Source organism: Peromyscus maniculatus, chromosome 20 (assembly GCF_049852395.1).
Source record: "Peromyscus maniculatus bairdii isolate BWxNUB_F1_BW_parent chromosome 20, HU_Pman_BW_mat_3.1, whole genome shotgun sequence".
NCBI lineage: Eukaryota > Metazoa > Chordata > Mammalia > Rodentia > Cricetidae > Peromyscus > Peromyscus maniculatus.
In genome coordinates, this window is record NC_134871.1 from 46,092,079 (window position 1) to 46,117,416 (window position 25,338).

General features: G+C 45.7%; 1 protein-coding gene across 1 annotated transcript; it reads right to left on the reverse strand.

The window, feature by feature from the left end:
* Positions 1–244: 244 nt before the first annotated feature.
* Positions 245–24,965, reverse strand: Znf251 (zinc finger protein 251). The gene is made up of 4 exons (XM_042265345.2): positions 24,620–24,965; positions 24,274–24,406; positions 23,813–23,926; positions 245–3,281 (listed from the first exon to the last, which is right to left on the reverse strand). The coding sequence occupies exons 1-4, from the start codon at positions 24,647–24,649 to the stop codon at positions 1,666–1,668; spliced, it is 1,893 nt and encodes a 630-aa protein (XP_042121279.1). The 5' UTR covers positions 24,650–24,965; the 3' UTR covers positions 245–1,665.
* Between the last annotated feature and the right edge of the window lie 373 nt (positions 24,966–25,338).

The window sequence follows — 25,338 nt, forward strand, 5'->3', positions numbered from 1 at the left end:
TATTTGGGTCTGAGTGGCTGCAGACTGGGCGGGACACAGGAAAACTTCCGGAAACCTACAATGGGGTCTCATATAGCCTAGGTTGGTCTCAAATTTGCTATGAACTTATCCTTCTGCTTCCGTATCTGGAGTGCTGAAAGGAAAGGTGTGTACCAAAATGCCCAGTTGTTAGTGCTGGCATCAAATCAAGGGTTTTGTACATACGAGGCAAGCTCCGTATTGACTCACACCGCGTCCCTAAAGATGGAGAGATTTCAGTCTTTTAATTGGCTCCATAAAACCGAAGGAAACCAGGTATAAGAACTCCTCAGCCATTGCAAATACAACATCCATGGCTTATTCATACATCTTCCAGTAAAAAAGTACAATATAAATAAACATCATCAAGACTCTCCCGCTGTCTGTACTGACTGACACTGGGGCACACAGCATGGTGGGTGTGCAGGCTGGACTCAGGCAGGCCTGCTGCCCACTGCTGTCCACCCATGCTTCACTGAGAAATAGTATATGGAGTTGGAGAAAACCACAGCTTGCTCAACTTCCAAAAAAATAGTAGATTCAGAGTCCATTTGCTCTCAGAGAACTGAGTGAAGGCACCCAACCTCACTGGATGACCCCAGTAGATAGTGAAAAAAGGCAATACAACAAACCCCCTCATCCCGCCCCCCCCCAAAAAAAAAAAACAGTAAAAAACAATACACACAAGAGTGCTGACAATCTTTTAGGAAAAAAACAAAAACAGAAGTCATAGTAAAAACAAAAAGTAAAATCTGAAATGCTTTTCAGAACTTTTTTTCTTTTTTTGAGACAGGATCTATGTAACTGGCTGGTCTGAAATCTCAAAACTCAGAGATCTGCCTGTCTCTGTGGCTCAAGTGCTTAGAAAACATTAAAGAAACAAAACAAAACAAGAAAAAGTCTAGTGATGAGGATACCTGGGGGCCAGCAGCAGTCGGGCTCTGTTGGCAGGAAGAGAACACAACGGAAATACAAGACTTGTTCACTGACGTGACTATTCAGTGGAGATTGAAGCATCTTTAAATTACAGCCACCAGAAAAATCTCCAGCAGTCTTACTCTTCATAGCCGTCCTTATCACTGTCGGACTGGCCCTGCGCTCTGGCACCATAGCTGTTACTCTGTGTTGATATCTCTGCAGCCCCCCACTCCTTGCCTCACAGTGGATGCCTTCCCCCCGAAAGCTTCAGTCTCCTCTACACCTCGAGAACCTTTATTTAGCCCAGCCACTGGCAGAGCCACCTCGGTCCCCAGACCATCCACATACTTGCCATTCATGGCCAAATCTTGTCCTTAGCATCATTAATATCTTCAAAGGTGACAAACCCAATTCCCCAGATCTCTGGGTTTCTCTTTTACAATCACCAATGAAGAGGTTTGTCATACCCTGAAACTTTCCATCAACTGCTCTTTAGTGTTGAGACTCAGCCCTCTGATAAAAACCTGAACTTGACCTGATGCTAAGGTGGCCTGCTGTACTGAGTCAGTCAAGACCCTGGGCATGGGGAGTGGGAGGATGGAGACAGTAGCCACATGGGCTCCAGCCTCCTAACATGCAAGTCTGCTAGTCATAGTTTCTCTCATTTTCATTATGCCATTCTACCTAATATAAAACAAAGTTTCTAAATTGTTTTCCACATTTATCACATTAAAAATGTCTTTCTTGAAGAATCTTTTTGATGTGAATTAAGTATCTCTCAGATCCATCATTCAGTTGTGGTTTCTCTCCAACACGAGTTACATGGTGTTGAGTATGGGAGGACACTCCACTACCAGCTTTACCACATTCTGGGCATTTACAGGGTTTCTCCCCAGCTTGAATTTTCTGGTAGTCCACGGGTTGTGAGGAGGTGCTGAAAGTTTTCCCACACTCATGACATCCCTGGGACTTTTCACCACTTCTAATTGTCCACTGGAGAACAAGTTTTGCGCTGTGGCTGAAGGCCCTGCCACGTCTCTCTCCAGTGGACAGGTGGCTCGAGTCATACACAAAATCCGGGCCACACTCAAACCCCTGCGGGCTCTCTCCCAGGTGAATCCGCTGATGCTGAGTGAGGGCTGATCTCCGGCTGAAGGCCTTCCCGCAGAGCCCACACTCATAAGGCTTCTCTCCAGTGTGAACACGCTGGTGCAGGGTGAGCTGGGAACTCTGGATGAAGGCTTTCCCACACTCAGTGCACTGATAGGGCTTCTCCCCAGTGTGGACTCTGCGGTGCTGCATGAGCGTGGAGCTGCGGCTGAAGGCTTTGCCACACTCACTGCACACGTAGGGCTTCTCCCCAGTGTGAATCCTCACATGCTCAGTGAGGTGGGAATTGAAGCCAAAGGCTCTTCCACACTCACTGCACACATAGGGCTTCTCCCCAGTGTGAACCCTGTGGTGAAGAAAGAGGCTGGAGCTCTGACTGAAGGCTTTCCCACACTGGCTGCACTTGTGGGGCTTCTCTCCTGTGTGAATCCTCTGGTGCTGAATAAGGCTTGCATTTCGACTGAAGGCCTTCCCGCACCAACTGCATCCGTGGGGCTTCTCTCCCGTGTGAATCCTCTGGTGCTGAGTTAACTGAGGACTCTGGCTGAAGGCTTTCCCACATTCATTACACTTGTAAGGTTTCTCTCCTGTGTGTATTATACGATGCTGAATAAGACTTGAACTTCTACTGAAGGCCTTCCCACATTCATTACACCCAAAAGGCTTTTCTCCAGTATGAATTCTCTGATGCAGACGGAGATAGGAATTGAGCCCGAAAGTTTTCCCACATTCCTCACACTTAAATGGTTTGTTCCCAGTGTGAATTCGCTGGTGAAGAATAAGATTTGAGCTGTGAGTAAAGGCCCGCCCACATGGACCACACTCATAAGGCTTTTCCCCAGTGTGACTCCGGCGATGCCGACTTAGGTCTGAATTATATTTAAATGTTTTATTGCATATGTCACATTTAAAGACTCTCTGCCCTGTTTTATCTCTTTGAATTGTAACAACACTTTGGCTTGGATTCAAGTGTCTGTCAAATGCAGGAACCTGGGCATTTTCTGGAAGCTGCTCCCTACATACGGGAGAGTCCTCTCTAGCGACTCTCTTCAAACTCTGAGTAGAACTTCCTTGGTTTCCTTCTCCCTGACCTTCATGGTCCCAAGCTTCCTGGGATTCAGGTGTTTGTGACTTAGCCCTTGGGAATTTCTGTGATGTTAATTCTGGTGTTTTTACTTCTTCAGAACATTTCTGGTTTAAAATGGATAGCTCCTTCTCAGCCTCAATCTCAGAATCTGTTAAACAAAAACCACAAATAAATTACTAGAGGTAATCCTTTGTCAGCAGAAGTCACAATCTGTTTGATGTTCCCATAAGCTATTATGCCCCAAGAGTGAAGACACACACCTTTAATCCTGGCACTTTGGAGGCAGAGGCAGGTGGAACTCTGTGAGTTTAAGGCCAGGCTGGTCTACATAGTGAGTTTCAGGACAGCCAGGGCTACATAGGACCCTGTCTCAAATAAATAAATAAAAATAAAGCTATTATGCAAAAGTCAGACCATTCAGTAGAAAAATGTGACAGAATCCAGAAATAAAGATGGCCAACAAGCAGAATGAAGACTGTAACATTCACTAGTCACCAAACAAACTCCAGTGTGAAATTAGCGAATCAATTCATTCAATAAATATAAGACCAAGCTGGGCGGTGGTGGTGCACGCCTTTAATCCCAGCACTCAGGAGGCAGAGCCAGGTGGATCTCTGTGAGTTCAAGGCCAGCCTGGTCTACAGAGCGAGATCCAGGACAGGCACCAAAGCTACAAAGAGAAACCCTGTCTCGAAAAATAAAAACAAAAAAAAAAAAAGAATTTATCTTATGTGAATGTTTGTCAAATGAATGAGCATGGCAGTCACTGACATAATTTTCATAACTGCAGAGAGATGAGAAAGGATATAAGTTCAAAAGCCAGACTACTGTCTAAACCCACCTCTTCTCATATAACAAAATACCTTTCTATATAGTAATGGAACAGCACATAATTAAAGGAAAGTCTATGATATATCATAAAAATGAATAAGTTCCAAAATTTGATATACAGAATAAACCAACTTTTGCTGGAAAAAAAAAAAAAACCCACATGGATGTGCTATTTCTTCCTTAAATGTTTAGTGTAAATTGGTGAAGCCATCTGGGCTTGGCAATTTCTCTAAGGAAAAGTTTTAATTACTGAGTCAAGACTGAGAATTGAATGCAGTGGTACTTATGGAACCTCAGCATTTGGGAGATACAGGCAGGAGGACAGTAATTCAAGGTTATTCTTGGCTATCAAGCATGTTTAAGCCCACAAGACACTGTACCTCAAAATCAAAGGAGGGCCCCCAGACGGCTTAGTAGGTAAAGGTACTTGCTGCCACGTCTGAAAGTTTAAATCTGGTCCCTGAAGCCTACATATCGGAAGGAAATAACCGACTCCAGCGAACTGTCTCACTTAACACACACACTGTGGCACAATCCGCCCCATCCCTGCAACTCACCAACATCAAATAAATGCCAAACCTTAAAAAGAGATAAACAAAGCAAAGAGGACTGCAGCAGTAAGAAAAAACACTTTTTGGTGTGTTTGAGATTTCCTGGGAGTCTCAAGCTCTGGCACTCCTCCTGCCTCAGCCTCCTGAGGACGAGATTATATGCACACATCACTATGCTCAGATAAAAAGGTCACCCTAATGATTTCTCATTTATTTATGTATCTGTTGTGTCTTTTCCCTGCATGGACACACGCATCGCCTTTGTGCTTGGTGTCCTGAATGGTCAGGAGAGGGTGCCAGATTCCCTGGAAATGGAGTGACTGGTGGTTGTGAGCCACCTGAAGTGGGTGCTCAGAACTGAACTTGGGTCCTCGGCAAGAGCTCCAGGCCCCCAAAATAATTTTTAACATCTATTTACTGTGTGTGTAGGTCAAGAAGACAACTTATGACAATCTAATTTCCTCCTTCGATCATGTGGGCCCTGTGGCGCAAACCCGGGTCCTCAGGCTGGCCAACATGTGCTTTCCCTGGTGAGCCGAACCCCCCAGGCCTACAAGATATCTTCTGAAAACAATAATTTTAAAAAGCAGTACTGCTTTCTGGACTGTACCATGGGCCCAGGTGGCCAGTCCTGGGTATTGCAACTAGAGCATCACTTTGGACAATGATGACAACTTCAATGGTAATGACTGATGGCGGGAGACAAAAACAGGGCTGGGTTACTTAGGAAGTACCTAGAAGGAAAGCCGAAGCATTGGAATCCTCTCGTTTTTGGGGAACAACCGCAAAGCCAGTCATAAACAAGTATGAGTGTGAGTTCATGTGTTGGCCACCTGAACACTCCAGGTACTGATGTATACCCCTGGGATGGTGCAATTGGAGTGTGATCCAGACCCTTTCCTCACTAAAGATGCCCATGACCTCCATCACTCATTGCTATCTGTCAGATGGAAGCCGGAGTTGTCCTCCTAACTAAGACAACTTACATTATATGAGGAAAGACAAACGACATTTCAATCACGGCTCCTAAAGAAGCCTCAAATGCAAGCAAACAAACGAACAGCAACAAAACAGAGCTTACAGGATGGGAGAAAAAAATCTATCACACTATACACCAGACATCAGTTTAGTATCTAGAATACATACAAAATTGCAAAAATTAAGGGGTTGGGGATTTAGCTCAGTGGTAGAGCGCTTGCCTAGCAAGCACAGGCCCTGGGTTCAATCCTCAGCTCAAAAAAAAAAAAAAAAATTGCAAAAATTAAACAATAAAACCCCTGAAACCATCCTCATATTAAATGAGTTAATGAACTAGACAGTTCTTAGAATAAATAGAAATGGTATCAGGTTTGTTGGTCAGACCTGTTATCATAGCAGTTAAAAAAGGACAGGAGATCAAGGTTATTCTCAGCTACATGATTTTCATGCCAAACTGAGCAACACGAAACTCTGTCTCAAAACAAAATACAATATAAACAAAAGTAAATGACTAATATTTGAAAAGATGTTCAGGTTTCTCGGTCAACAGTGAAATGTAAACTGAATGTGCTTTGAAATTCCACCTCACTCTAGAATGGCTATCATCAGGAGAATAAGTAACTAATGCTGGTGAGAATTCGGAAAAAGAGCAACCCTTAAATACTGCTGGTGGGGAGATAAATTCAGTATGGAAATCAGTACAGAGCCTCCTCAGAAATACTAAAGATCTCTGCGAGTTTGAGGCCAACCTGGTATACAGAGCAAGTTCTAGGACAGCCAGTGCTAAATAGACTGTTTCAAAAAACCAAACAACAAACCCATCAAAAGCTGACGCACCAGAAACCCGGTCATCCCACTCTTGATCATATACTCTTGTCACAGTAGTCTCAAAGGCTGGAAATGAAACCAGACAAGATCCAACAAATAAACGGATAAAGAAAATGTGGTACATATACACAATGGAATTTAATCTAGCTGTAAAGGAAAATGGATGGAACTAGAAATCATTGTGTTTAGTAAAATAAGCCAGACACATGGTAGCTCACAACCACCTGGAACTCCAGTTCTGGGGTATCTGATGCCCTCTTCCGGCCTCTGATTGCAGGCCTTCAGGCATGCAATGGTGAATATCCACACATACAGACAGAATACACACATAAAATACATCTTTAAAAAATATTAGTATTTCCCTATTTTCTAAGATATTAATAATTTTTTCTCCAGGTGAAATTATTTGACATAAAGATTGACATCATGAAGCCCTTAGTTTGAAGAAGTTTAAGGTGTGTTTAGTCCCTTTATTTCATCCTATTCACAACTGAGAGGCTGATGAATCTCTGGCAATTGCAGAGGGGGAGACATTTTGGTGTTGTAGCTGCCCATTGGGCAAGCTCCTGTCCATAACCCCTCATCCATACTCACGTAAGTAACCCCCAATAAACTCATGATTCCTTAGACAAGTGGAATTATCATCTTTGATGTCAGTGTCATATCTTGAGTGTAAATAGATGTTTATCCGTGCCAAAGAATTCAAGGTGTGGGGGCTGGAGAGATGGCTCAGTGGTTGGGAGTGCTGGCTGCCCTTCCAGAGGACCTGGGTTCAAGTTCCAGCACCCACACGGCAGCTCATAACTGTCTGTAATGCCTGTTCCAGGGGATCTGACACCTGCACACAGACATATATGCAGGCAGAACACCAATGTATATAAAATACAAATAAATAAATAATCAAAAAAAAAAAAAGAAAAGAAAAAGAATTCAGAGTGTGGCTACCAATTAGAGTTCATAATGCACTGGGATAGCCACACTCAACGTGGTCACCAAACTCATTACTGCAAAGAGAATAATGATTTCCCTTTGAAGTGACATTACTGAGGATCTACCCAAGGGGCGCAGACACCTACTAGCTGCCATGAGGCCTAACCCATCAGAAAAACCATCATTAATGCAGCATCCCTTTTCACCAAAGCAACCCCAGCTCCATGCTTCACACAGAAGCAACCACAGCTCTGCAAATGCCCAGGACTCCCCAATCTCACAGCTGTGGTAAATAGGATGCAACAAAGGGAACACACACAACTTAACCTTCTCCAAATTAAGGGCTGTATGATGTCATCTTTTAGGAAGCAAGTAATTAGACATGAGAGCTAAATACCGCTCTGGGATTCTCCACCTAAGGTGGGTCTAACCATCTACAACAACCTCACTCTTCTAGAAGCTTGTAAGGCTGAAAGGTTAATGGAAAAAAATCCATGTTCTGGATACCTAAGATGTGGTGAGGTTGGAGAAAACTGAACAGGCACATGTATGTGATAATCATATAAAAACCCCCCAAATCTATTCAACAAATTTCTTTAGATTTTATATTTTTGAATGTTTTTATCTGCATTTATGTGTATGTTTCACATGAGTGCCTGAGGCCCAGAGGTCAGAATGCAACAGATCCCTTGGAACTGGAGTTAGAGATGGTTGGGAACCACCATGTGGGTGCTAGGAATCGAACCTGGGCCCTCTGGGAAAGCAAGGAGTACTCCAACTGCAAACCTACTTTTGAAATTTGTTAGAGAAGGTGCTACACGTCAAACCTGTAAAAGCCAGAGCTGTGCTTTTTGTCAGCTGTTGTGCAGCAATGTTCTCAGAAATAAACCTTCTCGGAGTGAAGCTCATAATGCAGGATGCTCTAAAGAGGTGAAACATGCCTCGCAGTGGTGGCGCACGCCTTTAATCCCAGCACTCAAGAGGCAGAGGCAGGTGGATCTCTGTGAGTTCGAGGCCAGCCTGGTTTACAGAGTGAGATCCAGGACAGGCACCAAAGCTACACAGAAAAACCCCGTCTCGAGAAACTAAAAAAAGAAAAGCGGTGAAGCAGTCTCTCTTAGTATGGAAGCTTCGTAGGATCAGGAAGTAAACCACTCAACAGTGCAGTGGGATAGTCCTCTTGTGCACTGTAAAGATTTGTTACTTGAACTGGTTTAATAAAACGCTGATTGGCCAGTAGCCAGGCAGGAAGTATAGGTGGGACAACCAAACTAAGAATGCTGGGAAGAGAAGAGAAGAGTCAGAAGTCGCTAATCAGATGCAGAGGAAGCAAGATGAGAATGCTAGTTAGTAATAAGCCTGAGCTACTAGCCAAGCATTCATTCATAAGTAATATTAAGCCTCTGAGTGGTTATTTGGGAATTGGTGGGTAGGAGAGAACCATCCATTTACACAAAGGCTTCAGAAAGTCCCTGAAAAATGACCAAATACACTAGGCCTCTCCTGCAAGCATACGTAAGCTGTAAGAACTACTGAAAGCCGTTCTCAGGACAACTTGGCTAGAAGAAGGAGACCAGGGGCTAGAGAGATAGTGCTGTGGGATGGTCTGTATGTCAAATCTGTTGCTCTGATTGGTCAATAAATAAAACACTGATTGGCCAGTGTCTAGGCAGGAGGTATAGGTGGGACTAACGGAGAGGAAAAAGAAAGAACAGGAAGGCAGAAGGAGTCACTGCCAGCCACCACCATGACAAGTGGCATGTGAAGATGCCAGTAAGCCACAAGCCATGTGGCAAGGTATAGATTTGTGGAAATGGATTCATTTAAGCTATAAGAACAGTTAGCAAGAAGCCTGCCACAGCCATACAGTTTGTAAGCAATATAAGTCTCTGTGTTTACTTGGTTGGGTCTGAGCGGCTGTGGGACTGGCGGGTGACAGAGATTTGTCCTGATTGTGGGCAAGGCAGGAAAACTCTAGCTACAAGATAGTTCAGTGGTTAAGAGCACCAGGTACTCTTCAAGAGGTCCTAAGTTCAATTCCAGCACCAATATGGCAGTTCACAACCATTTATAACTGTAGTCCATGGTATCTGATAACCTCTTCTGGTATGCAGATGGACATGCTGACAAAACACCTATATATATACCTGGATCATGGTATTTTATCACATCAATAGAAAAGTAAGTAATACAGACTCTCAGGCCCCATAAGTAAGTGATACTAAGTAACTTGGCACTGATAACTAATAATTTGTTAGCAGATAATGAGAGATGGCTCAGGGGTTAAGAGCACTAGCTTCCAAAAGACCCGGGTTCATCCCCAGTACCCACATGGTAGCTCACAACGGTCTGTAACTCCAGTTCCAAAGGATCTGACACCCTCACACAGACATATACACACATAAAATAAAAATAAATTTTAAAATATATAAATATCACTTAAGCTTACATTAAAAATGTTCTTTGTGTCAGGCAGGGGTGACATACATGCCTTTAATTCCAACCCTTGGGAAAGAGGCAGGTGGACCCGAGTTCGAGACCAGCCTGGTCTACACGTTCAAGGACAGCCACGGCTACACACAGACACACTGTCTCAAAAAACAAACAAACAAAAAATTATCTGCAGGAGCCAGGGAAATGGCTCAGTGGGTAAGCGCACTTGGAAGCATGAAGAACTGAGGTTATTTAAATCTGTTAACATCCATGCCAGGCAGTGGTGGCGTATGCCTTTAATCTCAGCATTCTAGAGACAGAGGCAGGCAGATCTCCATAAGTTTGAGGCCAGCCTGCTCTACAAAGTGAGTTCCAGGACAGCCAGAGTTGTTACACAGAGAAACCCTGTCTTGAAATAAACAAACAAGAAATCCCTAACATCCATTTAAATTACCATCCGTGACTATAAATGCCTGTAATCCTCACACAGGAGGATGGGGGTGAGCTGGGAGGATCTTCAGAGTGAAAATGGCAAGCTTCCCAGTTCAGGCAGCGACAGAGGAAGACTCCTAACAATATTCTCTGGCTTCCACATGCACGCCCATGGGCATGCACATTCACATACTCACACACATGCAACACACACACGTACACCATTCAGTTTGGGAAAAGGCTCATTATCCTAAAATACTGAGTGAAATTTAACATGTAGATAAAAACAGAAGATATGGGCTCGGGCTGTAACTCAGTAATGTGGCACTTGCCCAGTATAAATGAATTCCTGGATTTAATCCCAACACAGCAATACAAAAATAAATAAAACATTAAAGGATATGTTATAGTTGATGTGCTGGTACATGCCTGAATTCATAGCACTTGGGAGGAAGACAAGAAAAAGCAGGAGCTCGGGATCAGCCTCAGCTACACAGTGAGTTAGTCTGATTTACATGGAGACCTCTCCCTAAGGGCGGGGTGTGTGTGTGTGTGTGTGTGTGTGTGTGTGTGTGTGTGTGTGTGTGTGTCTGATGACCTGTGTTCCATCTCTGGAACTTATGTAAAGGTGGAAGAACAAAATCCACTCTACAACACTGTCTTTCAACGTGTGTACCACGTGCTATGGTGGGTACCCTACCACAATACATACAATGATGAGGTGTAAGTTTATGATATCTTTTCTTCAATGAAAAGATCTTTTTATGAAAGAAATATCATGCACGTATAGACATGTTTCTAAGTGTGGGTAAATGCACATGAGTGCAGCTGCCTGAGGAGACCAGAGGCATGAGGTCCCCTGGAGCTGGAGTTACTGATAGCTGAGAGCCACCTGACATGGTTGCTGGGAACTGAACTCTCTCTCTCTCTCTCTCTTTTTTTTTTTTGGTTTTCGAGACAGGGTTTCTCTGTGTAGATTTGCGCCTTTTCTGGGACTCACTTGGTAGCCCAGGCTGGCCTCGAACTCACAGAGATCCGCCTGGCTCTGTCTCTCAAGTGCTGGGATTATCTCTTTTTTTTTCCCACATAAAATTATCATTTTATGCTGGGTGGCGTCGGCGCACGCCTTTAATCCCAGCACTCGGGAGGCAGAGGCAGGTGGATCTCTGTGAATTCGAGGCCAGCCTGGGCTACCAAGTGAGTTCCAGGAAAGCCATAAAGCTACACAGAGAAACCCTGTCTCAGGGAAGAAAAAAAAAATTATCATTTTATTATTTTTTAAAGCATTTTGTAGCAGAATTTCAAATTGGAAAATCTTTTCTTGACTATCACAGTTAATACCCACAATTAGGCTAGAAGAACTGCAACAAGTATTCTTAACTGCTGAGTCACCTTTTCAGTCCAAGTTTGTGATATTTTAATGGTTAACTTAAAAATCATCCAAAGCCGGGCGGTGGTGGGGCACACGCCTTTAATCCCAGCACTCGGGAGGCAGAGGCAGGCGGATCTCTGTGAGAGGCAGGCGGATCTCTGTGAGTTCGAGGCCAGCCTGGGCTACCAAGTGAGTCCCAGGAAAGGCGCAAAGCTACAGAGAAACCCTGTCTCGGAAAAAAAAAAATCATCCAAAAGAGCTGGGTGGTAGCGCACGCCTTTAATCCTAGCACATGGGAGGCGGAGCCAGGCAGATCTCTGAGTCTGAAGTCAGCCTGGGCTACAGAGTGAGTTCCAGAACAGCCAGGGCTACACAGAGAAACCCTGTCTCAAAAAATCCAAAAGAAAAAAAAAATTAACCTAAAAGACAGATGTCTGAGTATCTATGAGGCTGTTTCCAAAGAGGAGGTTTATCTGAGGGAATACCCATCCTGAATGTGGACAGCAACATCTGGTGGGTTTAATACAAAAGAGTGAATGGGGCACCAGCACACTCTTCCCCCATGTTTCTTTTTTGAAACAGGGTTTCTCTGTGTAGCCCTGGCTGTCCTGGAACTCACTCTGTAGCCCAGGCTGGCCTTGAACTCACAGAGATCCGCCTGCCCCTGCCTCCCGAGTGCTGGGATTAAAGGCGTGCGCCACCACCAGTGGGCTTCTCTCTGCTTCTTATGGGCACAGTGTGACCAGCTGCCTGACTCCTGCGACCTGACCTTGCCCTCCTCACCAGGGCAGACTGCACCTCCTCAGACTGTGAGCAACCACACGTCCTTCCTCGATTTGCTCACCAGGTATTCTGTCACAGTAACCAATACAGTGTCACACACATCTGCAAACCTGGTGGCCAAGAGGGGAGACACCCAACCCTGCCTGCTGCCACTGCCTCCGGTTTCCCTTGTGTGCACGTTCATGCACACGCATGTGTGTGTGTAAGCTAGAGGGCCCCTTCGGGTAGCTTCCTTTAGAAGCTGACCCCCTTGTTTGCTGAGACAGGGCCCCTCAGTGGCCTGCAACTTGGTGACAGGCTGGACCGGTGGGGCCGAGAAGCCCTAGGATCTGCTCATCTCTACCTCCCCGCACCAAGACTACAAATAGACGTCTGCCTTTCCAACGTGTCTAGGGATCCGACTCAGGCCCTCGGTTTTGCAAAGAAAGCTGCCTCCCCAGAACTTGCCCCCCCCCTTTTTTTTGTGAGACAGGGTCTCACTATGCAGCCTAGCTAGAGCCTCAACACAGAGATCCTCCTGTCTCTTACCTCCTGAACTCGGGGATTAAAGGTCTGTGCCACCACACTAGGCCACTTGACGTGAATTCCATACCAGTATAAGACTTCTTTGGCTGCCTGTATTCGTGACTGTTTTATTCCTATATGTAAATAACTTATAAAGGGAAAACCTAACTCATGATCCTGAAGGTTCTAGCCCAAGATGGGGAACTGCATTGCTCAAGGTGGCCTCAGGTCAAGGCCACCAGATGGCAGCGGGGAAGGAAGTACTTGCGAACCACAAATCAGAGAGAACCGGCTGTGTATCATGGTCCCTTTTGAGGACATGTCCCCAGTGACTTACGGGCTTTCCAAGCCTTTAACACAGGGAACTTTGAGGGGCACTTGGACCAAACCATAGCATGGTCTGAATTCTGCAACTGTTCCCTCAAAGTCCTGGCACGGAAGCCAATTTCCCCAGCCCTATTCCATCTCTAGCTGGCTAACTGTAGACCAGGCTGGCCTCGAACTCACAGAGGTCTGCCTGGCCCTGCTTCCCGAGTGCTGGGATTAAAGGTGTGTGCCACCCCTCCACCCCCGCTAAACTGGCTAATTTGAAAACCTAGATTAAGCCACTAGCAAAGGCTTTATCATGTTTGAATCCTTTTGTGTTGCCTCAGCTCCCATCCATGTCTCTGCCATAGCCCTGAACCCCACATAGTGTTGAGCATTCTGGGTCCCCCTAGGTCTGTTCAGCCTTTTAAAAATGTTTTTTGTGTGTGTGCGTGTGATGTGTATGGGTGGGAACACGTGCCATGGTAAACAGATGAGGATCAGGACAACCCTTAGGAGCTGGTCCTCTCCTTCCGTCCTTCCAGGGGTTCTGGGTATCAAACTCAGGTCGCCAGGTTTGTGTGTCCAGTACTTTTTCCACTGGGCCATCCTGCTGGCCCAGGGTTCAGTCTTGATGCTGTACATCAGATGGGTTTTGGCAGGGCAATGGCGTGGATTCCCCACGGCAGCACCATGCAGGGTTTTGATGCTGTGACGTCTATGCTCCACCCAGTCACCTCAGCCCTCTCACTTCTCCCTAGCAATCGTTGTTTTCCTGTCCCTACTTGTTTTACTTTGACGGAACGGGGTTGATATAATAAGATCTCATGTTGCCAGGCAACATGCTGTGGCGGTGCACACCTTTAATCCAGCACTCAGGAGGCAGAGGCAGGCGTTATCTCTGGGTTCCAGGCTAGCCTGGTCTACAGGGCGAGTTCCAGGATAGCAAGGAGAGGCCCTGCCTCAAAAATATCAAAAACGAACGAACAAAAAAATCCCATGTTATTCATGCTAGCCTCGACTTGCTACGCGGCCCAGAATGAGTCTTAAGTCCTGATTCTCCGGCCTCTGCTTTCCAAGTATTAGGACAACAGATGTGTCTATCAATCTTGGTTATACAGCTTTGCCTGCCGAGGGTCTTATGAAGAGAGGGAGGAGAAATTGTATGAGCCAGGGGGGTCAAGATCATGATCATGGAGAACCCAGAGACAGCCGACTTGAGCTGTGGGAGCTCACGGACTCGAGAACAGTCAGGGAGCCTGAATAGGACCGACCTAGGCCCTCTGCGTGTGATGACAGTTGTGTAGCTTGGTCTATTTGTAGAGCTCCTAGCAGCGGGGGCAGGATCTGACCCTAACGGATGAGCTGGCTTTTTGGAACCTATTTCCTATGGTAAGATGCCTTGCTCAGTCTTGATGCAGCGAGGAAGGAGCTTAGTCCTACCTTAACTTGATATGCCACACTTTGTTGACTCCCATGGGAAGCCTTACCCTTTCTGAGGAGTGGATGGGGGAGCCGAAAAAAGATAGGGGGAAGGAATGGGGGAAGAGGAGGGAAGGGAAACAGTGACTGGTATATAAAATAAGTTTTAAAACATTAAAAAAGAATGTCACAAAGGGTCTGGAGAGATGGCTCAGTGGTTAAGAGCACTGACTATGCTACCAGAGGGCCTGGGCTAGGTTCCCAGTACCCAAGTGGTGCCTAACAACCATTTGTAACTCCAGTTCCAGAGGACCCAGGGCCCTCTTCTGGCCTCTGAGGGTATTGCATGAATGTGATGAACAGACAGACATGCAATAAAATACCCATAAACATAAAAGTAAGATCTTCAGCTGGGAAGTGGTGGCAAACACCTTTAATCCCAGCACTTGGGAGGCAGAGACAGGCAAATCTCTGAAAGGCCAACTTGGTCTACATAGAGTTCCAGGAAAGCCAGGGCTATATAGAAAGATTCTGCCTTAAAAAAAAAAAAAAAAAAAGGCGCACACCTGTAATCCCAGCACTCGGGAGGCAAAGGCAGGTGGATCTCTGTGAGTTCGAGACCAGCCTGGTCTACAGAGCTAGTCCAGGACAGGCTCCAAAGCTACAGAGAAACCCTGTCTCAAAAAACCAAAAGAGAGAGAGAGAGAGAGAGAGAGAGAGAGAGAGAGGACTTGGAGGGGGCAGATTTCTCCACCTACCATGTCAGGACAAAGTGAGGTTATCATCATTACTGAGATGATCTACCTGAGACTTTCAGCCTCCAAAACAGTGATAAAATAATGCTTTGGCTAAGCAGTTAGTTATAGCAGCAAAATAAGTATGAGCAAACCAAGACTTGGTTTTTTATCTTTTTTTTAATTGGCACGAAGACATCTAGTATATTCTTTCTCCATTGTGAACCTGTTCCCTTATCAAAGGTCGGTTGGTATTTATGTAGTCCTTTATACCTGCATTGTCTATGCTGTTCCAATGATTGTGGGTCATTTCATTTATCTTTGCCAATACCCCACTGCCTTGGTAATTAAGCTTTATAGTTAAGTCTTGAAATCAGGTAGTATGAGTTCAGTTTTCTTGCTTCAAAAGCAAGCTACTTTGCTATATAAATACTGAAATGTTTGTTGATGGCCACCAAATAACATAACCTGCTGATATTTTTATTTGGATTGTACTGAATCTATAGATCAAGTTGGAAAAATTAATACCTTGACAACATTCTTTTATATATAAACATGGACTCTTTCTTCATTTATTTCCTCTTCTGGTGTATTTTTAACAGGGTTTGGTATTTTTCCACTTAGATTTTGAATGTATTAGGTGAGTACATTTTGAATGTGCTAAGAATTTCACCTTTGGAGTGCTTACATAATTTAACATTTTTTCTCTTTTAAAAGATGGAGGGGCTGGGCACAGTGGTGCATGCCTTTAATCTTAGCACTTAGGAGGCAGGGAAGGTCTTTGTGAGTTTGAAGCCAGCCTGATATAGTTTCAGGACAGCCAGTCCTCCATAGTGAGACCCTGGCTAAACAAAAAAGAAGAAGAAAAGAAAAAGAAAGGTAAGAGAAAGGTGGGGGGCATATTTTCAAGACTTGGTTCTCTCCTTCTACCAAACAGGCCCTGGGGAGCATACTCAGGTCCTCAGGATTGGCAGCAAAGCCTTTACCTGCTGAACCATCTTGCCTACCTTTATATTGTTTTAATTTAAACTGCATTTGGCATGAGGACACGCACTTTTGATTATAGAACTCAGGAAGCAGAGGCAGGGGGATCTGTGTGGATTGGAGGCCAGCCTGGTCTACACCGGACTTCCAGGCCAGCTAAGGCTAGGAAGTGAGAATGTGTCAACCTCTCCTCCAAACAGGAAACAGCAACAACAACGGTCAACAAAACCAAAAGTGTCGTTCTCCACCCCCCACCCCCACCCCAGCCGGCACTTGTTCATTTCAGGGGCAAAGAGAGCAGCTGACTTACATACACTGTGTCACGAAGCTTTGTACTTAGTTACAGGAGTCCTTTTGTTCAGATTGTCTGTAATCATATCACATGTAAACAAGTTTGATACCTTGTATGTAATTTATGTCCTTGTCTGATATATTAACAAGGACTTCTCAGTGAATGGCTGGTGACAACTTATATTCTTGATCTTAGAAAGCTTCATGGAGCCGGGCGGTGGTGGCGCACGCCTTTAATCCCAGCACTCGGGAGGCAGAGCCAGGCGAATCTCTGTGAGTTCGAGGCCAGCCTGGGCTACAGAGTGAGTTCCAGGAAAGGCACAAAGCTACACAGAGAAACCCTGTCTCGAAAAACCAAAAAAAAAAGAAAGAAAGAAAAAGAAAGCTTCATGGTTTTGTTTTTTGTTAACAGATTATGGAAAAGTTAGAAATAACTCCCAAGAACAAGAAGGGAACCCAAGGAAGGTATATTCCCATGCAGGTGTTCTTTTTGTACATAGTTAAACTTGATTTGCTATTGCTTTCTTGGGAATTGTTCCATCTGTGGTCATAAGTGATACCTGTCTGCAGTTTGCTTTTCTTGTTTCATCTATGATTTTGCTGCTAAGATCCTTGAGACTCTCAAGTAATTCCAATGATACATTATTTTTCTTTTAGGAGGGGAGTTTGATATCCACAGGATTTCTTATTTTGGACTTCAAAATAAGTTGGGATTTCCATATAAATACTTTTTTTTTTTTTTTTTTTTTTTTTTTTTTTTTTTTTTTGGTTTTTTGAGACAGGGTTTCTGTGTAGCCCTGGCTGATCTGAAACTTGCTTGGTAGACCAGGCTGGCCTCGAACTCACAGAAATCTGCCTGCCTCTGCCTCCCGAGTGCCAGGATTAAAGGTGGACACCACCACTGCCCAGCTCTACATAAACACTTTTCATACCTATTCCTGGCATTTTTCCCCCCTGGGCCTTACCACATGGGGACCAGAGATGTCAAGATGACAGCCCAGACTGACAGCCATAATCCAGTACACTGTCCAGGAAATAAAGAAAGATCACTGGTTTCTGTCCCCGCCTGATGCCTTTGTTGGGAGGCTACATCTCCTCACTGCTCATAAGGGAATTTCTGTAGTTTGTGGTACTCACCAGAGGGTGGGTCACTAACAGCTAAGGAGCCAACAGCCACTGGGTGGTCCCCAATCAGAGGCGCTGTTCTCAGGCTCCAAGAGTACTGGCTGCCCAGGTTATGTCTTTAGAGGTTTCCAACCCATGCCTTGAGTTCCCATATTTTACAGATGAGAAAAAGCTCTGGTCCCTGTTTATGGGTAGATGAAGCTGCTAGAGTCTTGGTTCTGGATATAACCATATCTACCTAATCCAATACTACCTAATACAAAGTTCATCAAAGTTCATCTATTCTTGGCTTCATAGAGTTTTTTGAAGTAGGCTGGTCATATGTGACGACACAACATTGCAGGCAAAGCCTTAGTAACATAATCATCTTTGCTAACTGTACCCTGGATTAGTAACGAAGACCTTAATGCAAAACAGGAAAGAGCTTCAAATCTGAGGGAGATCTATTTATAACCCAAGGGGGGTGGTCAGCAGGGCCTTTTCCATTCCTCAGGGGGTCACATGGCCTCACACAGAAGGGAAAGGCTCAACAGAGCACGTGGGAAGATCAAGTCTCACAGGAATCCATTAGGGACCTTGTAAATTTCAAAACAAGGACCAGTGAAGTTCAAGTTAACATGGTTTCTAGAGCAGGGATCCAGTCAATTGAGCAGAGAACAGAAGGCTGAGACGACGGAACAAAAGCACCCCTACATCAGCCAATCAAGCTACCTACTACAGAGCTAAACCACAGGAGGACAGTGTGCCTGCCTACCCCAGGACCAGAGGAAGGACCCCAGCCTAGCCAATGTAAGCCCCACCCGCCTGCCCCCGATCTCCTCCAAGGAAAACTGCATAGAAAAACACAACTATGGATCAGAGAGACAAGGCCATGAGATCTTTCTGGCATACTCCTGTTTCTGTCTTAAACTGTTCATCAGCCCACTCAGTGCTACTTCAGCTTGTCAAGCCATACAAACCTCTCTTCTCTTATACAAGAGAATACGCATTTGCTAATACATTTCTATACAAAGTCCCGCTTCCATCGCACTCCACACATGTTCGTGAGTGGAATTCTAACTCAGTGCAAAGTGTTTTTAAATCTCTGAGATTGCTTTTTGACCCTGTATACAGCTGACCCAGGTGGAGTGGTGCCCACCTGACATTCCAGCAGTCAGGAGCCTGAAGCAGGGATTACCAGAGAGGCCAACCTGACCTATAGACGAGTGTGTCTCACAAGAAGGAAGAATACTTCCTTGCCTTTCGACTTCTGTTGCTGGTGAGAGAGCAACATCGAGCAGGTCTCAGCAATGTGCTCAGGACCAGGGGAGGGGAGAGGGCCACAGCACAGGTGAGCTCAGTTTCTGTGAGCTGGTGCTTCAGATAGCTCCACACACAGACTGGCTAGAGGGCGCCGGAATTCTCCTTCCTTAGGTCAGTGGGAAAACTTTCTTTGTTAGGTCAGGATGCTCTAGCATACTTCAGAATGGTTTCCCTTCCTTTACTGTTTTTTACTGTGAGGTCCTGACAAAGCTTCTGGAGGTGAAACTCAGAAAAATGCTCCCTCTTTCCCAATGTCTCTTTGGGTTCTGTTTTTCAGTGTTGGTTTTTTTTCCCCTTAAATGTGTGTATTTATTGTATGTGTGTCTGTCCTATGGAGGTCAGACAACTTTTGGGAGCGGTTTTCTCCTTCCACCCTGTAAGTGGGTTCCCGTGATTAAACTCAGGTTGTCGGGCTTCCATGCGAGCGCCTTTCCTCACCGAGGACTCTCGCTGGCCTGCCATGGAGTTTTCAACTCAGGTAGTCCCCACTGAGCCTCCAGAGAACTGTCAGTTACGGGTGATATTCCTGACTTCACACACTTGGTCCTGCCTCAGTTCTCCGAGAGCCACAGAGGGTGTTGAGTTTTCAGTGTGGCTGGGCTTTTTTTTTTTTTAAGTATTTGAGACAAGGTTTCTCTGTGCAGTTTTGGTGCCTGTCCTGGAACTCACTCTGTAGACCAGGCTGGCCTCGAACTCACAGAGATCCGCCTGGCTCTGCCTCCTGAGTGCTGGGATTAAAGATGTGCACCACCACCACCTGGCCTGTGCCTGTGCTTTTTGTTTGAGACAGGGTCTCCTAGAGTCCAAGCTGGTCTCAAACTCACATAGCTGAGATTAACCTTAAATTTCTGCTCCTTCTACCTCTACTTTCCAAGTGCCAGAATTACAGGTGTCCACTATCCTGTCTGGTTTTATTCCATACTAGACTCAGTTTTAGAGGTCTGTCCAGTCACTTGGCCTGCTGCTTAGAGCCTGTTGCAGGCAGTACATCATGACAGGGTGGATGAGGCCTATTTACCTCAAGACAACCACAAAGCAAAAAGAAAGAAGAAGAGGTCAGAGTCTCAATATTTCCTTCATCAGGAGGTCTGGCAACCTTTCGTAGGTCCCAGTTTCTAAGGTTCCCAATACCTCCCAGCGGTACTCTAACTTTCAACACAGGCCCTTTGGGGAACATTTCAGGTCCCAACTACAGCAATTTACCATGATTTGGCTGAATACATTTTCATCTTTTCTGTCTGTTTTGAAACAGGATCATGCCATATAGCCCAGACTAGCCTGGAACTTAATAGTCCTCCTGCCTCTGCCTTCCATGAGCTGAGATCATAGATGTGTGCCACCACACTTGCTGACTTTTTTTAACTTTACAATGGTGCAAAAGTGGTATGTATGCAATAGACATCTATTTCATATTTTGAATTTTGATATTTCTAGGCTATCAATATGCAGTATGACCATCTCTTGCTATCCCAAGCAGTGGCAGCATGTCACAGCTCCCCGTCAGGCTAAACAACTAAACTCTAGTGTGCTGTGATTAAGGCAGGATGTCAAGAAAGTAGGAATAAGAAATGCATTTTCAATGTATGATCATTGCTATTTACAGTATTTATTAGGACTCAACCTCACTGTAAATCATCAACCGTCTGTTAACTGTTTAAAATTACAGTACTATATGATGAAATTTAAAGTTGTATGTGTATGTACACACACGTACACATATATATTGCATATAACTAAAATAAAGGATGGTAGGATGTTATAAAAAGAAAAAGGAACCGAGAAATAAAAAATGTTCAAAAAAGGAAATAAGTGCAAAACATGTAGGCATGGTAGCTAATTCCATAACTTGGGAGGTGTAGGCGGAAGGGTCAAGAGGTTAAGGCCAGATTCAAATACATAATAAGCATAAAGCTCTCCTGGGCTGCAAGACACCCTGTGTCAAGAACGAAAACAAGAAGTTGGGTGCGGTGGTGAATTTGGGAAGCAGACACAGGTCTCTGTGAGTTCAAGGCCAGCCTGGTCTACATAGTGGTTCCAGGAAAGCGAGGGCTACATGGAGAGACCCTGTCTCAAATCAAAGTAGAAAACAAACAACAAAGTTAATATCTACTAAATACTGCATTACGGCTAGAGGTGCAGCTCAATGCTAGAGGGCTTGCCTAGCAGGACAAAGTCCCTGGGTTCCATTCCCAACACACTAAAGCAGAGGAGGAGAGAGGAAGGTGTGGAAGCAAGGAAAAGAGCTGAACAAACATTAACAGACTGCACACAGCAATGAAAGGACAAAATGGACAGGAAATGGGACCCAACCGTGTGCTATCTGCAAGACGGACACTTTAAATATAAAGACACTGCTGAAATTAGACAGATGGAAACGACACTCCACCCTAACAAAAACAGCAAGGAGGCTGGAGTTGCCATGTTAGCATCACCTAAAATGCAGCTCATACATGAGAACAAGTCAATGACACAGCTTCAAAATAGAGCCCGCACGCAGACACTGAATAAATCCAAGGGAAAGACGACTTCACATCCTTGGATATTCTTAGCAACTGAAAGAATAGTTAAACAAGCAAACAGACAACAACAACAACAACAAAACTCAGGAAAAGCACAGGGAAGATCTGAACCACACCATTAGCCTTAAATCAAATGACATGTGTACAATCCTGTAACTACAGAACACCCATAACACCATCTTTTTTTTTTTTTTTAACATGGATATTGTGGTTTCAGTGAGAAATGTCTCCCACGGGCTAATGTGTTTGAATACTTGGCCCCCAGTTGGCGGTACTCTGGGAGTTTAAGGAGGTTATGGAACCTTTAGACGGAGCCTTGCTGAAGGACTTCCTGTCCCCATCCATGTTTCTTCCCACCACCTCCTTTTGCAGATGAAATGTGATCACTCTGTGTCCTGACTGGCCTCTCGCTCCTGCTGCTAGGACTCTTCCTCCATGGTGCCCTCTATCCCCTCTGGGACTCCAAGCCAAAATAAATAAACCCCTTTCTTTTCTAAGTTGCTTTTTGTCAGGGCATTCAATCACAGCAACAGAAAAGTTACTAATATACACACAGTATGCTTACCAAGAGACTTGGAAGTCATAAGACATCTAGCAAATATAAGAATAAAACCATACATACTTATATTCCTTGACCACAGTGGAATCACACAGTAAGTTAACAACAATAAGATAATTAGAAAAAAACAACTACTTAGAAATTCACACATGTCCAAATATTGATTGGGCCAAAGAATTGTTTAAAAAAAAAAAAAAGGTATTTTGAACTAAATGCTAATAAAGCCTATAGAAAATTCATGAAATGTATCTGAGCCTGATGGTGCAGGCCTATAATCCTGGGTACTCAGGAGGCTGAGGTTAGATCACAAACTCAAAGCCAGCCTAGACTATAAAGTGAGTTCAAAGCCATCAAGAGCAACTAAGACCCTGTCTTAAAAAAAAGACACAAAAAAGGATCACAATATAGCTCATTAGTAGGGCACTTGCCTAACATACATTAGTTCAATATATAGTACGTACACACACACACACACACACACACACACACACACACCAAGCTAGAGAGATGTATCAGTCAAAAGCATATACTGCTCTCCAGAGGACCTGAGTTTGGTACCCAGTACCCTCACTTGACAGCTTACAATGCCTGTAGCTTCTGCAGATCTAATGTCTCCGACCTCTGCAGTTACCTGAGCGAAAGTACGCATACCCCAACACAGACATACACAACAGTAGTATGTGTAAACATGTGAACTGTATTTAAGGCTGTACTTTCAAAAGCCTAGCTGTAGACAGCTTTAAGAAGAAAAATTACAAATCAACGATCTAAGTCCCCAATTTTAGAAAAGGCTTCATGTAGCCAATTTCAAATGTGTAAAAATTCGGGGGTATATTGTTCAAAAGAGCCCTTCTGAGTCAATCACTCAGAAATGATGTTACAAGATAAAATAACAGCAAGTGTGAGGCCGAGACTGATGAAATACTATATGTTCTCTGACAATGAGGCACAGTACATGGGACAGAGCAGGACAGAGAGGAACAAGAGAGAAAGCACAGGAAACAGAAAGAATCTCAGCAGCAGCGGGGAGTCAGAAGACAGAGCTGGTCACTAAAGCAGAACCGCGACAGTACACCTCCAAAGGGCCTGGTGTGGTTGCCCACGCCTGTAATGTAATCCTAGCACTGGAGGGGCAGAGGCAGGAGGATCAGCAGCTCAAGGCCGTCCTCATCTACACAGAGAGCTCAAGGCCAGCCCGGGTTACAGGAGAAAGCTGAGGCAAGGGGGAGGGAGGGAGGGATCCAGAGACATTATAAAGAATGCTATCGGTCCAGACGCGGTGGGGCATGCACTTTTAGTCCCAGCTATTACGGAGGCTGAGGCCCCAGGAGGGATGACTTGATCCGTGGTGTCTGAGACGTGTTGGAGCAACACAAGAAGACCTGGCCTCCAGAAAGAGAAAGAACGAGGAAGTATTGCTGACCAAAATTGAGGGTTGAAGAGGAAGCAATGAAGGAGAAAGGAGCATGATACAGAACCTGTAGCTTGCATGCAAAGAGAAAGAATATTCTACAAAAAAAGTTCATGAAGGTGTGTGAAAGAACAAAACATGTTACGACCAGAAACTATAGTCTTGGTTTGGTTTTGCTTGGGTTTTTCTTTAGGGCAAAGCAAATGGACCAGCAATGGAAAACCTTTCAAGCATGTGCATACACAGGAACTGTCTTCCTTTAGAGAGGGCTGGAATGTATACCATCACCATATCTGCCTTCACTTCTAGCCCTCACGCCAGCTGCCAAAGGCAGGACTGGGGGGGGGGGGGCATTCCTGAGACCAGCCTCTGGCTTACGCTTACCTCTCTGGCAACTTCTTAAGACTTCTGGTTCTTCAGCCCCCAGGAGATCCAGGACCCACAGCTCCTCCTCTTGCTCCAGCTGGGAGATCAGCTCTGGCTTAGGGACTGGAAATCCTGTTAAGGATGAGGACCCTGGGTGAGCTGCTTCACCCTGGGGGCATGGAGCGGGACCCTGCCTGCTGGGTCCTCCATAACAGATAGAGTATTCTGCCTGCATGGGCACACCGGTCAAGGGAGACCAAGGGGCAAGGGAGTTTAAATGCCTAAGAACTCTATTATTAGATGGGGAAAGGGTGACACTGTGAGGTCATCGGCAACACAAATAGTCCCTAGAACTAGGTAGAATGGTAATTGGGGACAAGAGCAGGATTCTCTTTTCTTTGGGAATCTAAGAGCCAAATCAGCCCCAAAGTCCCTTCGAGACTCCCCAGTGTGAGCCAGGACTCCAGGGCGGTTCTCACCCAGTGAGGCCACGTTCCCATAGTTCTCCAACATCACATCCCGGTAGAGCGCCCGCTCCTGGGGGCCCAGCTGCTGCCCTTCTGCCCTGGAGAAGTACACAGCCACATCCTGGAAGGTCAGAGGCATCTCTCCCTGGAATGACAATAGGCTGAGAGTGCACCAGGGGTGTGGCTTCTTGGGTTCTGACGGGGTAGCAGAACTGAGACCAGTGGGGGACCAGGCAAAGACCAACTGAACACAGAGCACTATCCCTATGAGAGGTTGCAGTCTGCATCCTGGTTCTTCCCACAGTCACTATGAGGAGAGAGCTTGTGATCAGGGCAGTAGGCAGAAAGAATAACTCACCAGAGCCCCGGAGCAGGACTTGGCAGCCATCTGGGCCTTGAACCACCTTGGAATCCGTGGTAGGTAGGAGGCAGCCCGGGTCTGAGGCCTCCCCAACTTACTCTCAGGGAGAGAAAACAGACCAACTTGGCCCCATTCAGCTGGGGCAGTGGACAGGATGGTCAGACGAAGACCACAGCCCTGGCTTCTGAAGTGGCCTTCGGGGGTGTACTGAAGTCGTGAGAGCCAAACGTGTGACCTGTCCCGCGCTGCTATCCAAACTGAGAACTGCCCCAAGCACGGTGCAAGCTGGAACTTCCAGCCATGCACCAGGACACCAGGAATGGGCGCATAGCACCGCCTCAGCCTTAGAGGGAGAGCCTGGAAAGGGCTGTGGGACTCATCCCGGTAGGCCTCAGGGGTTGCGGGTGCGAGAGGACACAAAACAGGCGGCGAGGGTCAGCTCCGGGCCAAACCTAAAGGCCATCGTCCTTCACAGCCATGCCTCCCAGGGCGGCGTCGCCGCCAGCGGCTCGTCCCTCCCACCGGTCCTCCCGCTGCTGGGTGGCCCGTCTGGCCGGGACCGCTGCCTCCTCCTCCACTATCCCTCCTCCTCCCAGGTGTCGCAGCATCATCAGCGCCCTGGGCCAGGAGCGGAGGCAGCCAGCCCGAGACCCGCCGGGTCCCTGGGCTCGGCGCGGGCTTCCCACGACTCGGCGCCCTCGCACCTGCGGACCGGC